The sequence below is a fragment of the Parus major genome, chromosome 2, assembly GCF_001522545.3.
Source record: "Parus major isolate Abel chromosome 2, Parus_major1.1, whole genome shotgun sequence".
In the NCBI taxonomy this organism is placed as follows: domain Eukaryota; kingdom Metazoa; phylum Chordata; class Aves; order Passeriformes; family Paridae; genus Parus; species Parus major.
This window is the reverse complement of record NC_031769.1, coordinates 47,165,808-47,180,185: the sequence shown is the minus strand read 5'-3', so window position 1 is coordinate 47,180,185 and position 14,378 is coordinate 47,165,808. Positions and strand designations below refer to the sequence as shown.

The 14,378-nt window shown below is 39.0% G+C and overlaps 1 protein-coding gene across 1 annotated transcript; it reads right to left on the bottom strand.

The window, feature by feature from the left end:
* Positions 1-5,764: 5,764 nt before the first annotated feature.
* On the bottom strand, positions 5,765-8,188 carry LOC107215001 (probable G-protein coupled receptor 141). The gene is made up of 2 exons (XM_015650920.3): positions 8,122-8,188; positions 5,765-6,740 (listed from the first exon to the last, which is right to left on the bottom strand). The coding sequence occupies exon 2, from the start codon at positions 6,711-6,713 to the stop codon at positions 5,850-5,852; it is 864 nt and encodes a 287-aa protein (XP_015506406.1). The 5' UTR covers positions 6,714-6,740; positions 8,122-8,188; the 3' UTR covers positions 5,765-5,849.
* Between the last annotated feature and the right edge of the window lie 6,190 nt (positions 8,189-14,378).

Sequence of the window (14,378 nt, the reverse complement as noted above, 5' to 3'; positions counted from 1 at the left end):
GTGTCTCACTCTCTGCCAGGTGCACAAGGAGCTGGGAGGGAGCATGGCCAGGACAGCTGGCCTGAAATGGCTAAAGGGACATTCCCCAGCATAGACTGCCATACTCAGTATGTAGATAAACAGGAGAGAGTTGGCTGGAAGCCCTCTGATTGCTGCTGGGGGACAGGCTGGGCACTGATCAGCAGGTGGTGAGCAATCGTGTTGTGCATTGCTTGTTTTTCTTGGGTTTTATTTCTCTCTCTCCCTCTCTCTCTCATTTTCATCAAAATTATTATTTTTATAATCATAATTAGTATCATTAGTACCATTATTGTATTTTACTTCATTTTAATTATTAAACTGTGTTTATCCCAACCCACAAGTCTTGCCTTTTTTCTAATTCACCTCCCCATCCCACGGATAGGGAAGGGGAGGAAGGTGACTAAGTGGCTTGGTTGCCAGCTGGGGCTACACCACACACACACACATTAGATGTGATCATCTGCTATAAAGCAAATGGTGGAACACAGACTTATTTTGTTCATCAGCCTAAAATTTTAAGAACTTCTAACTAATCCAGTAGCAACTTCTGCTGATGTTATGCCTCTCAGGGACTTAGAGGGTAAAATGTCAAGGGAAGGGGGAAATTTGAGACTAAAAGGACAGGCAGTTTTCATGTGGCATTTGTCTGAAAATTTATTTCTCCTTTGAAAGGTTCTATGGGCTAGGGGGAAAGAAAAGTGCCTTCTTACAGAGAGGAATGTTTTTAGGGTAACTGTAGAAGGTAGAGTAGGGCTAAAGCAGAGAAGTTCCTGGTGACTTATGTATGCTGCACAGCCTCATCTATGGGACAGGCACCACCAGCCTGTGCCCTGGCATTTTGTGTTTTCACAGCAGAGTCAAAGGACAGTGAGAGAGACACCAGGAGCAGGAGATGAGTCCATGAGTCATCTTGGTGTTCCTTGTCATGGAAAAGCCTCTTTCCAAATTTTTTTCCCCATTTCCTCCATCCAGGGCAATCACCTGCTTAGGTTAAGTTTTGGAAAGGTGTCTGGAATGATAATGCCAATGGAAGAACAAAATGTGGAGCTTGTGAAAATTCCCCTTTTCTTCCAGCTTTTTTCCAGTAGGGAGATTTGTCACCTGCTGGTTTCCATATTGCAACATTTCAGAGGGGGTTTCCACAGGTAGAGGATATGAAAATGAGAGGAAGAATTGCTACCGTAAATGGATTTATTAAAAAATGTGACTGAACGATTTTTAAAAAATTTTATTTTTGAGCAAACTATAGTGGTGTGTTAATGTAAGATGCATCACTGGATTTGATAGTTCTGCCAAGCAGAATAAGGAAATAAAGCAGCATGTATTTTATGCTATATTTTAATATAATAGAAAGGTTCTTCGTTTTCATAGTGTTTTTTAGAATTTTGAGACAGTTGCTCAATAGATTAATTTCCATGGAGTTTTGAGCTTACAAGGTGTTTTATGCAGCAGTATTGTATCTCAGAAAGCACAGATCAGACTTTCTAAATATTTGTGAGAAATCATGAATGAAAGAATCATCATGCAAGTCAATGTCTTCTAGTCTATCTCCTGCAGCCTTCTTCCCTCTGACACATTTGTTGTCTCTGTCCTTGCCTGCCAGGACATAAAAGCAGACAGCTGTTGCTAGCACTCCTCTCTTGCTAGGACTAAGGCACTGAGAATCCCTGTCACATCTTTCCTTGTCAGAAAGAAAGTTACTTCATCTGGAGCCCAGATTTCCTTTCTTCTGTTGAGTGCAAGTCTGCTTGTGCATTTCTACATGTACATTTCTTGGTGCTCCTGCATGGTTTTCCATAAATGATTGTATACATCTCCTTGAAGCAGGAGAGCTCGTGCAGGCAGGGATGCTATCTCAGTTCCAAGAGAGTCAGAACAGAAGAGAGCAACTCTTTCATCATGTACAAGATCAACATCCTCTTCCTGAGTGATGACTCTTGTCCTCTGATTGTCAATCTTATCAGAAAATTGTTGGCTGATGAGCAAGATGTTTCTGCACATTTTACATGACATCCTTTGTGTGACAACACATGGTCTTAACTTACCATGCATTTAATATGTGGGTCCTCAGTGACAGCTGAAAGCAATGTTGCAAAGAAGGCATGAAAAAATTGTAGAGGGTTTTTTTTGGCTAGTCTTTTGTAGCTTTGATATTTTTTGAAGTTATTTTTTTCCATGATTTCTTATGTCTTAGTTTTGTCTGGTATTTATTTATTGTACTTTGCAACAATCATTGCAACAAATTCTGTCCCCTGTAAATTTTCTGCAATGTTTTCACCCATGTGCTTATGGATAAAGCAATTTTCAGTCTCTTTCATAATTTCACCCACCTGTAGTTCTGCTCTGTATGCCAGATAGCTGCTCTGTGGCTAATGGTGGCACTCAATGCCCCTGACTAGAATGTATGTGATAAAAGGCAAGGACTGTAGTGTGGCTTCATGTTTAGGGTTGACACAGAAAAAAAAAAAAAGAGAGAGAGAGATAGTTCTGACAGTATCTGTTAAGGTTAAGAGTGTCATGTTTTGAGTGAAGAAGAAGAAAAAAAAACGAATGGAAGTGTTCCTTTGCTTCCTCCTAATGCATCTATTCCTTCTGCTTGTTTGCAGCAGGGCACGTCAATCTGACAACAGCATCAACGTGACTTTTCTCTATAGCAGGCACAAAGAAGAGATGGATCAGAAGGAAGATATGAATTAAAACCAGATATGTCACTTGTGCATCACCCTCTGCACCGTTGAAAAGGATATGCTCAGGTAAGGTGGGAACAGGCCACCTGTAGCAGCAGGGCAGCTGTGGCAGCAGTGAGCACACACATTTGTATGGTGAGAACCACCTGTAGCTTTCCATCAAACCAACTTAAGAAGTCAGGGATACAAGTGGGATTTTGGTTTTGGTCTCCTTGCCTGCTCTGTTCATGCAGAACTTCATACAGAGAGCAAAACTAGAAGATATTTGATATTCTTTGCTCCAGAACGTTTGAGGATTTTCCCAGTCTTCGTTGGATAACATTAAAAATGAATGGGGTGACTAAATGGTTTACAATTTTACATGATCCTTTGATGTGAAAGCAATTATTAATGTCTATAATTATCTCCAGAATTACTTGGGTCCTGCAAATGGCATTCAAATCAACATTTTTAACTGTTTTCCAGAGGGTGTCATTGTATAATTCATTGTAAGGAATAGTACCCTACAATCTGAGCTCAATATCATTGTCCTTTCAGAATTTATTTCTTAGCCCATCCTTCTGAAGACTGATCATTTTTTATTTTAACCAGTTTTTAAAGTGCTTTTAAAGCTCTCAGCTGGGGACTGGGTATTGAATAGAGCTTATCTCTACCACTTTAATGTGAGTCTTAGATGTAACAGCACTGAGATCAATGCTTAATCCATTATCCTCTGAATTATGAGGACCATAGTGAGATCTACACCTCTGCTCTCTCACTGTCTGCCTACACGGCCTACATACAGTTCCCATAGCCACTGTGGGGCAGAGTGGGAAAGAGAGAAAGCCTTGATGCTGTGCAAGTTCACTGCATCCCACCCAGAGCTGCTGCTGCTGCCCTGTGGCACCCAGGCAGGGCAAGTAGTACGGTCCCAGCCAGCAGCCAGTGGCTACCAGACAGCTGTGATGGGCAACAGAGCCTCAGCATCACACCAGAAAGTTAACTCAGTGCATCTGGGTTATTTCAGCAAGGTAAAAACTGTCAGGCAGCATGAAAGCAGTGCTGTCATGACATGATTGGTTCACATGGCTGAGGACATGCATATAATTTCCCTTTTTCTCCCCTAGACTTGCACACCATTATGGTAGACTGATCATCATCAGACTCACAAGCAGGGTCAGACTATTCTGATCTTTACCAGGTATGTCACCTTGGAAACATTGGTCAATGAGAATAGGCAGTGACACAGGACATTTCTTCAAGGAAGAGATATTTTATTTAGCCCCAGGAGTACAGTAAGGGAAAAACAGTGTACTTATTGCACCACCTCCAGCTTTGTCAGTTTATTCTAAAGACTTTGGAAAATCCAACATTAAAATCTGTCCCTTTGCACTTCATCTCTGTAATATTGAGCTCTGGCTCTAGCTGAAAATCATGGACTGATCAATCTACTGTTTGAATAGGAGTGGACATGGTAATTCTAGAGGAGGCCATCAGATCAGGATTTTCAGATTTTGAGTCTTGCGCTGTATCCCTGACACCTCACATTTTTTAAAAGAGACAGAAAGGATCCTGAAACCATCAAGAGTTTTCAACCAAGTTTTTTAATGGAAATGTCAAGGCAAAATCATCTATTCAGGATTGACAGAGTAAGTGTAAGTCCTTTCATTAAAAGAAATGCCATCAATCTGAGGTATTAGCAGCATTACTTTATAAGTGTACTTTATTATCCTCCCAAATAAAGCTTTAATCCATTTGAATCTTGGGATCATAGCACTTTCTGTAGCAAAGATTGCCAGACGAAAAATTATGGGAACTTAAAGGGCTGTGAGGGAGGAAGTGTAGCCTTGTGTGACTCCTAGGAGTCTGGGGTGGGAGAAATCTGGCCCCAAGCTGCTGGGATTCAGCAAATGACAGTGGGGCCTTCAACAGAAGGGTTACAGACTTTATGCACTGAGCAGAGCAGGAAGAATGAATCATTAAAATAACTTTTAAATCATGAAGATAAAACAGAGATTCCCAAAACGGATGTGATTCCCAAAGAATATAATCTATCTAATGGAGAAAAGATATACTTCAAAACATGTTTGTATACAAGCATATGCTGAACTGATTAAGCACTGTTCAGAAACTTTAGTCTAGTTTTGTTTTATTATATGCATAAATGGAAAAAATATGACATCTGATAATAAATCAACAGAGAACTGAAAGTGACCAAACATCAAATGTTTTGAAGTATTATTTATTGAAGTATAATATTATTGAAGTATAATATTTAAAGTATTTCCCTGTCCTGGAGAGGGTCTGATCCTTCCCCTTGACTGAATTCCAGGTCCAGTTATGGAAGTTCAGCAACACTTTTGGCTACAATGGGGCTAAGAGATAACAACCACAGATCCAGTCCTGATGAGAGAGTGACATAAGGCAGAAGTTTTGAATCCTGTTCAGCTCTCATTCACTCTAAATATATAATTATCACAATTTAGAGCTCCTTGTGCCTCTGGAATGACACAAGTAAAGGTGAACTTGTGATAATGATTAGTTTTCACATAATTTAATTTAATATATACTTTGTATAAATGATACAAAGGGAGATTGGACCAGATGACCCACTGTGGTCTCTTCCAATCTGACCCGTTCTGTGATCCTGTGAATACTTCTCATTTGAATAGAGCTTATGTCCTTGCTGTCTAAAATCACTAGTACAAATATCCTGTAAAGGAATTTCTTTCTTCCATCTCTTCCCTTCAGTGTCACAATTGCCAGAAGAAAGTTAGACCTTCAGAGAAGACAACTTATTGGCTACAGTGGGTTGTGGTTACTGAGACACTTTGAGGAAAAAAATACAAAGGAATAGATACCTGTGCTGTAATTACTGGAGAAGAACATAAGAAAAATATTAATGAAGCTTCAGGGCATGACTCTTAGGTCAAGACTAGAGTAAGACTCAGGTGTGTCTGCTTTCTAGAGAGAAGATAAAAAAAGAGTAGCTTGTGAAAAAGGAATCTTAGTGGCCTGCAAAAGCCAAACAATGCTGTAGACCTATAGAGACATGCCATGAACTCACCAGTCTTCCTAGCTTGGGAAAATCACAACACAGTTTTGTTTCTCTAAACAGCCAGTATTGACACGCTGCAGCTGGGCTTCCTGGTAGTTCCTGGTTCAGTGGGCTATTCCTGCTATGAAGCACAACATATCCAGGCAGCACATCGTTGTTAAAGCTAAAAACACCTCATTGTATAGGAGTAGTTTATGGTCTTTATCAAGGTCATAGTTTTGGATATAATATACTCTGAATACATGATGAGGCATGAAACAGACTAACGTTACCAAGATGAAGAAGAAGCTCTTTGCCTGGGCCCTGAATTCCACATGAGAGTTAATGTCAGGCCAGTATTTCACAGCTACTCTGTAGATCACAGTCAGCTGGATTCCGGTGAGCACGGCACACACCGCCACCAGAACCCCAACCAGGCAGTAGTTTGCGATCACCATGTGAGCCTCCTGCAGCTCCCTGTGGAACTGGAAGCACTCGGAGGAGCGGTATGTCTTCGAGGTGCCGTAGTAGGAGAGGAGAACGGGTGTGATGACCAGCGCTCCCAGCAGCCAGACAGCCCCCACCCAGGCCGCGGTGTAGCACTTCCGAAACTCCAGCCGGAGCAGGCGGGCGATGATGATGGCCACGTAAAAGGCGAAGGTGGCGTACATGTGCAGGTAGATGATGGCGCTGGTCAGCCTGCATGCAAACCTCCCGAATTTCCACACCCCCGAGATGTAGTAACTGAGGCGGAAGGGGATGCTGAGGAGCATGAAGCTGTGCAGCACCAGGAGGCTGGTGATCGTAATGGTCATCACAGACTGGGATCTCCTTTGAAACAACAGCTGGGCCATCATGATGACCCCCAGGGTGCCACCAGCCAGGTTGATGATGTACAGGACGATCAGAACAGTGTGGAGCTTCTCTGAAGAATCCAGCACTGTGTCATTGGAGGAATGGTTCTCTTGGGTTATGTAGCTGTTAAGCATCCTTGTAAACTCCTCTTTTAAAGGTTACTGAAAAGGAAAAATGGGAGTGAAACGTTTTCTTTGGTATTTCCTTCATTGTTAACTGGAATATCACAGATTCCTAAAGAGACACTACTGAATTGCATCTGAAATTATGTTATCCCATGTATTTTACAGCCTTATAGCTGTTGTGATCCTGCATATGACAGCAATAGCCCATGCCTCTCAGGGTTGAAAATACATTTTGCATAATTATGAATGAGATTTTGATTGACTAAACTTCATTCTAGGATTTTTTTTTCAATTATTTGCCTCTAGATACAGCCATTTGTAATAACGAGACACTGTGCACATTTTATCTGCATTCATATTATAAAGCTAGAATTGAAGGTGAGAAAATACTGAGATGTGAAGATGTACCTATTATGTGTGGATACTCTGTGATGACACCCAATCCATCTTTTTAGCATCTTGCTGGATGGGTACAAAATACACGTAAGGTCGCAATAGTTTGTTTCTAGATACTTGGAGAAAATTGAAAGTAAAAGTTTGCAGATGAAAATTCGATTATTTCTTGCTTCATCTGCAAGTATTTTTGTTACAGAATTTCACCTGAACTGATCTACTATGAAAAGTGATGAAAAGGTATAAATTATTTAGGAACGTTCTTCTGAGAGGTATAATTCATTTGGCACTTGTTACATAGCCATATTCAGCTGCATTCTTATTTAGACTTAACTCAAAATGCAGACTTGTATAAAGATATCTGTACAAATATATGGGGAAAGCTCACAGGGTAGATAGATGCTTTGCTAATAAAATTTATCCTTACCTTAGAAAGAGTTTTGAAAGAACAAAGTTAGAGCTGAAAAATTATCTCTTAAAAAAGCCATGCCTTTTCTGTCTGATTTGAAGTTTGAAATCAGTAAACTTGTAAACACTTGAAAACTTGTAAACTTGAAATCAGTAAACTTGTTTTAGCCGTCAATTCTTAATTCTTTGTACTCATCTGTAAAGTGATAGACTGCATGCAACTGTAAAACATTTTCAGAGAAATTTCTTATTTATGAAGCATCAGAAAAAACATCTTTAGAAAGTCAAGATCGGTATAAACCTTTCTGTTCATGTCCTTTTAAAATTATTTTAAACATTTTAAATAGCATTCTTTAAAGCATTTAAATGTTTTAAATTTTTTACCTGCCTAATATTCCCAAGAAAAGCACAAGAAATTTCCCAGAAACTTTGCTACACGAAAAATTCTGCCAACTAATTAATTTTCCAACGTATATTATTAATATTTCAAATTTGGAAAATGTACAAGTTTTAGTTCTAGACAGCATAATTACAGCTTAATGGCAACATTTTATATCCCTTTGAAATAGATGATGATTTTTTTGCTATTTATGGCAATGAAATATTTGAATTTTACCTTACAATCTCTTCTTTTTGTGACTTCACCCTGAAATGTGACATTTCATGCAGCTGTAGCATGTGGCATACATAAGCAGAGTGAAAAAAACAGCCCTTGACCTGTTTGACCAAGAAGAACTAGGGTTTTCTCAGCCCACACACAGGAAGGAACAAGCCTTCCTTTTGCTTCACTGCGATAGCAATCTCATATGTGCGAAGTCAAATGCTCTTTTCATCATGCAGAGAGAACCACAGAAAAGTTGCTGAGCTGCCAGAGACCATCATTGTGCTGGGAATTGTAGAACACATCAGGTCAGCACTGCCTCTGACCACAGTTTTGTCAGTCTCAAAGTTCAGGTGGGCAAGGATTCCCTGAGCCCTACAGCTACCACAAGGTACCAGGTTTTGCTGCTAAACAAGTGAGAAGTGCCACTGATCAAGGAAAGAAATGTGCACCTGAGCAAAGGATTTTTTCCTTATACATCCACTTTCCCCCTGAATTTTATTATTGTTTAATAATTAATCTAAATGTTCCAGAATAATGGTGTTTAGCAGAGTTAATGGGGGATTTCACCGTGTTATTGGATCGTCAAGAATTCAGAGATTTCTCACTGTTTAAATATTACACTTAAAACAAACTGCAGACATATATGAAAAGCAACTTAAGAGCTGTTGGCTGCCACCAAAACTGCTGAAGATCAGAAACTGAACTTCTCCACCGATGTTTTCATACTTCTCAGTCTCTTTGTCTTTGAAACATTCCTTAGAAGTTGTATGTTAATGCTGTTCAGTGTGCTGACCTTGTATCTTCATGTTCTTCTGTACTTAAATTTAAATAAAATAAATTTAAAAATCACTCAAGTCAGCCCTGTAATCTAGGTTTAGTTTTTAGGTTGTTTGTTATTTGAGTACAAGAGGAAATTGAATCAGCATGTAGCTTGCCTTGACCAGTGGTGAGAATAAAGATTGAAAGAGAAATGCATCTATACACAGCAGAAATCCAGGTCAAGACTAGAATTACAAATAGAGTTTAAGGAAGGAAAAGACTTGGCAAATCTGGTTTAACAGTGGGGTAAACAGAAGACAAAGAAGAAGAGTGAAGGTTTCAGTTACTGAGAAATAAAAATGAAAGAGAAGTAGCAGTTGAGAGAAGAGAAACAAGGCCTGTTGAATGTTCGGAGATGGGATGGATCTCTGTGGAAGTGTCAGAACACGTGGAGCCACGCATGGGTGTAGCAGACTTCCTCTAAGCAGGGAGTAAGTCCATGGTAGAACTCTAACTTCTCCATTTCATGTCTGCATGATTTCCTCTGTTTCCCACGTCAGTCTAAAAAGTATGGTCTTTTCTGGTCAGGCAACCAAGGTTTCATTTTTGATTTCAAGAGCTTCTTTCTGTCTTTGAACAGTCATAAAACTGTCCTGTCTTTTGTGACTGGATAGATTTTCAATTTTAGATACTTCCAGGGTGAAAACTGCTGATAATTTAAATGATTTAATAATATTATTCCTCTATTGTTAGCTGCTTACAGGAACTGAGCTGTGCATAGGCCATAAACAATGGTAAAATAGGGACTACCTGTGTTATGCTTTAATACACTGCTTTTTCTGGGTCTACAGGTGAAATCACAGTTCTTGCTGTCTCATTCCTGCCATGTCAGACGTGAGTCACAGGTACTGGCTTGTAAGAAAATCATACTCCATAGTTAGGGAACATGCAGGATAATCCCTTTAATTTGCCAATCTCACCCACCCATGCATCATGAATAATTTACTAACTTCAGCCAGTAAATGGTCAACAAGTTTAGCAGAACTTTTCAGATTCTCAGACTACTTTTCTAATTAGTTGATTGCAGATTTACTGAGAGATTTCTCAGGCATTGTCAGGATGGAAGACGCTGTCTGGCTTCTCTGTTTATTAGAAATCATAATATATAGTTGCCTTAGTCATACCTATTTAGTATGCCTCAAAAGTAGACATTATACTTTATGTAAATAGAAGTAATATATAATGGATTTTTGTGAAGGAATTTGGCAGATTATATCACAGGCAGGCTATGACTTACCTTTTGAAACAAAGCTGTTATTTATTTGGTTTGGTGCAAAGAGAAGAGGTTTACTATTATAAATTCAGGAACTTGTCATTATTCTCCTGTTTTGGTACATTCCAGTTTAGAAGGTAGAAGATTTATTAAATAATTTTGTCTCACTATTTGGTCTAATTGCCCTCCAACACCTGTAGTGGCAAGTAAAGGTCTTGTTGCTTTAGTTTACTCCAGAAAATTGATATTACTGTCTATATCAATAGACAGTAATATAAATATTGTACAAATAGATATGATATTTATATCCATTTCAATTGGGAACAGCTGCAGAAAACCACATGTAAGTCAAGGATCTGGCACCAACAGCATAAATTTTTCCTTTATCTCAGATTCTTTCCTTTCTGCTTGGCCATGGTACTACTCAGTGTTCTTTTCAAGCTTCCTATTGTTTTGCTTTTCTCAGAAGTCTGTGTTTCAAAGAATAGCCACACATAATGCTATCATACCTGGTTCCTCAGGTTCTGCTTGATAAATAAGGTCACAGCCACAGCATCTGAATTCTTTCCTGATACTTATACACAGAATCAACAAGCCTCTTCATGGATCTTTAGATCCCTGAAACTAATTTTTGCTTGACACAGAGCTTTGTAAATCTTTAATAAACTAAAAAGCAATTAGAAAGGAAGCACATAAACCAATTAACTCATGCAGGAAAGCAAGATAGCAGTTTTCAGTGAGTTACAGGAAGCATGGAGGGTGCCCAAAACACAAAGGTGGTGCTTTCAAGGTGGGGTGAAGAGGTTGGTCTGGTGAGAACCCAGCTGGAATACTGCGTCCACGTTCTGGGACCCCAACATAAGAAGGATGTGAAGATGATTGAGCAGGTCCAGAGGAGGCCACAAAATCATCAGAGGGGTGGAACACCTCTCCTGTGAAAACTGGCTGAGAGAGTTGGGGCTGTTCATCCCAGAGAAGAGAATTCTCAGGGAACACCTTAGAGCACTTTCCAGTACATAAAGGGGATGTACAGGAAAGATGGAGAGGGGCTTTCACAAGGGAAGGTAGGGGTAGGATAAGGATAATGGTAATGGCTTTGAGGTGAAAGAGGAGAGATTTATATTAGATAGGAGGAGCAACACCCTTTTCTGTGAGGGTGGTGAGGCACTGGACAGGTAACACAGAGAAGCTGTGGATGCCCCATCCCTGGAAGTATTCAAGACTTGGATGGAGAAGCCTTTAAGTGACGTAGTCTGGTTGAAGGTGTTCCTGCTCATGGCAGGGGTGTTGGAACTTGGTGATATTTGAGGTCCCTTCCACACAAAGGCCTTCTATGATTTTATGGTTTGGTTTCAAATTTAGGTTGTTTTCACAAATTCTCATTGATCTTAAATTCTCCAAGATCTTACAACTGTGTGTTTGTGACCACATTTCACAAAAAGGAGCCTTATCTTTACTGAGGAAAGTTTCTCATTTTTCTGAAAGAAAAGCAAGTGCTTATGTTCTGAGTGGAGTTGCAGAAAGAGCACTAGAAGACAAGGATGAGGACCCTAAATACTAAAAACTATTTCATTTATCAGTAAATTAGTTTATACTTTAGATGAGTCTGGTATCTAGAAGACCATCATCCCAATTTCATCAAAATACACATCCATAAAAGTCAGTTATTCAAAAATAAGAAAATAAGAGGATTTCGAACTATTGAGAATTTGAAGTATCTGATATCAGCTCAATAGGAATGAAACCTGTGAGCAAAATGGAAACAAAAGAATTAGCATTTATCTTTGTGAGTGTTGGGTGGGAGTGGGAATGAATATCAGTAGTGCGAGTTCTAAGATACAAAGGGAATTAAATATATTAAGTATGAGTACAAAACAGAACAGCTAGAGCACTTCCAAAAGATAGTGATAATGTTTCATTCTGTTCTCAGTGGTATAAAATGGACTGGTTGTGAAAGGAGAAGGTTTTTTTAGTTCCTATCACTAAAAAGAGAACTGAATACAAAAACCACACTGCAAGTTATCAGACTTTTCTAATTTAATTTCCTGTGAGATATTTCAAGATGCCTAAAGAAGCAAGAGTGAATCTGAAATTTGGAGACCTTGGCTGGTGGATGCCACCACAGAAATTGCTTCCTTTAAGCCTGTGGAAGACAAGACAGGGTTAGTCACACAAACAGAGGAAATGCCAAAGCTGAGGCCATTAGGCACTGGACAGAACCCTGTATTTACAAAAACTGATGCTCTCACCTGAAGAGAGCCTTGTCCATAGGATGACTGCCATTTGCAGAAGAAAATACAGCAGAGAAAAAATCAGGTCTGCAGCACTCAGCGACAGAAGTGGCTTAAAGCATTGTGCAGACAGGAATAATCTTGAGGGATTTAAAAAGAGATGCTCACCATATATTTAAAGTGTATTTCCTCCCAGTCCCTGCCTTGGAAATGTTTCTGTTGGCTCCTTCAATTACACCAGTAGCAGCCAGGAATGAACCTCTGTGCTGGCAAGTCCATCATCCATGGTTCCAGCAGAACAGTGTAATTTCTGCTGCCTTTTTTGCTAGTTGGGAAATCTCTGTGCTTCCATTATGCACACTGTTTACAGGAATGAAATGCAATGAATGCCACATGTATGTCTGTTTATAGCCCATACTCTCAGCACATGGCAAAGAGAATATATGCAACCAAGAAAAATGCTCTCATGATAAAATGATCATGATCCTAAGTGCCATCAAACTGTCTACATAGATTCATTCAATAGCTTTCACTGTTTCTTTGTTTCCTCAGTCCAAGGATTTGAGCAATTACTGTAATTGTAAGAATATTTCTACTCTAGAGCATGGATGTGCCATATAGATAATTAACATATTTTAACCTAACTCTGTGAAAATGGAATATGTGATAGGTTCCAACTGAACTGTTTATCAGAGTCCTGTTAAATTTATCTTTCCATTATGACAAAAATAGGTTGTAGAACAAAAGAGCAGGATGGAGGGGAATGTTTAAAATGGAGTGAATAACTTAATTGCTTTTTATTCAACCACCAGTAGCTCCTAGAAATGAAAGATGTGAGAAGCCATTTATTTATTTATTTATTTATTTAATCTCAAGATTGAGAGAAAAAAGTTTGCCTTAAGTATAATTAATAATAATTTGACCAAAAGTGTAGATGAAAACGAGGGAGGAAATTTACCTACACATTTCAAATCTCATAGACCTATGTGCTTCAACTGTACATTCTCAATGTACAAAATAGCAGAAATAATTGCAGTAGAAATAAGCATTTTTAAACACATTATATTTAGCTATAAACTTAAAGGCCTAATAAATCAAAAATTTTAAAATTTGGTTCCTTTATATGAGAAGATGTAAATTCTCAAAAATAAATCCAGGGATTATGTTCTCAGTTCAAAGGAGGACACTGAAAGGGCCAATTCATTTTCTTCTTACTTTTTTATTTTCATTAAATATGCTTTTAGGCAAGACTGTCAAAACATTGTTAGCCAGCATAAACCAGTTGCTACCCATGAGAGGATAAAGATTAATTAATTCAAAAGTTATTTTTTAGATCCTCCTGATATTTCAAAATCCTCCTGATTAAAAAATGAATAAATAATAGGTTTTTCCTATTTGAGTATTAGGAATTTTTTTGCTTTACATGTTCAAATTTAACAATTTGAATAAAAATGAGATTGTATTAAAATCCAATTTTATTTTCAAAACTAAAGGTATTTGGTACAACTCAAACCACAAGTTTAAGGAATTTTATAGTCTTTTAACTCCTTCCTTAAAAATGTGGCTTGAATTCTGGCTAGTAGCTAAGCTCAGGCCTCACTCATTTCCCCAGAGTGATGGGGATGAGAGGTGGAAGGGCAAAAGAGAGAGGAAAACTTTTGGGTCAAGATAAAGGCAGTTTAATAAGTGGAGGGGGATAAAGAGAAACATTAATTAAGCAATGCAAAAGCAGTCATTACTAACCACCAGAAAATGATGCCCGATCAGTCTCTGAGCAACAGAGACTTTGGCAAAGCTGCCTCTTCCCAGTTTTGCTGCTCAGTGTGTTGTTCTGTGGTGTGGAAGATTCTTTTGGAGAGTCTTTTGAAGATTCTTTTTTTCAGATCAGCTGTCCCAGCTGCATCCCCTCCCCACCTCCTGCCCACCCTCAGCCCATGGGCTAGAGGAGCAGACTCAGAAAAGAAAGAAGATGTTGGTGCCATGAAGGCCTGGCTCAGCAAGGGCTA

Bases quoted from the DNA above. Each gene is read 5' to 3' on its own strand.
- LOC107215001 (XM_015650920.3), bottom strand. From the start codon at position 6,713: ATGCTTAACAGCTACATAACCCAAGAGAACCATTCCTCCAATGACACA.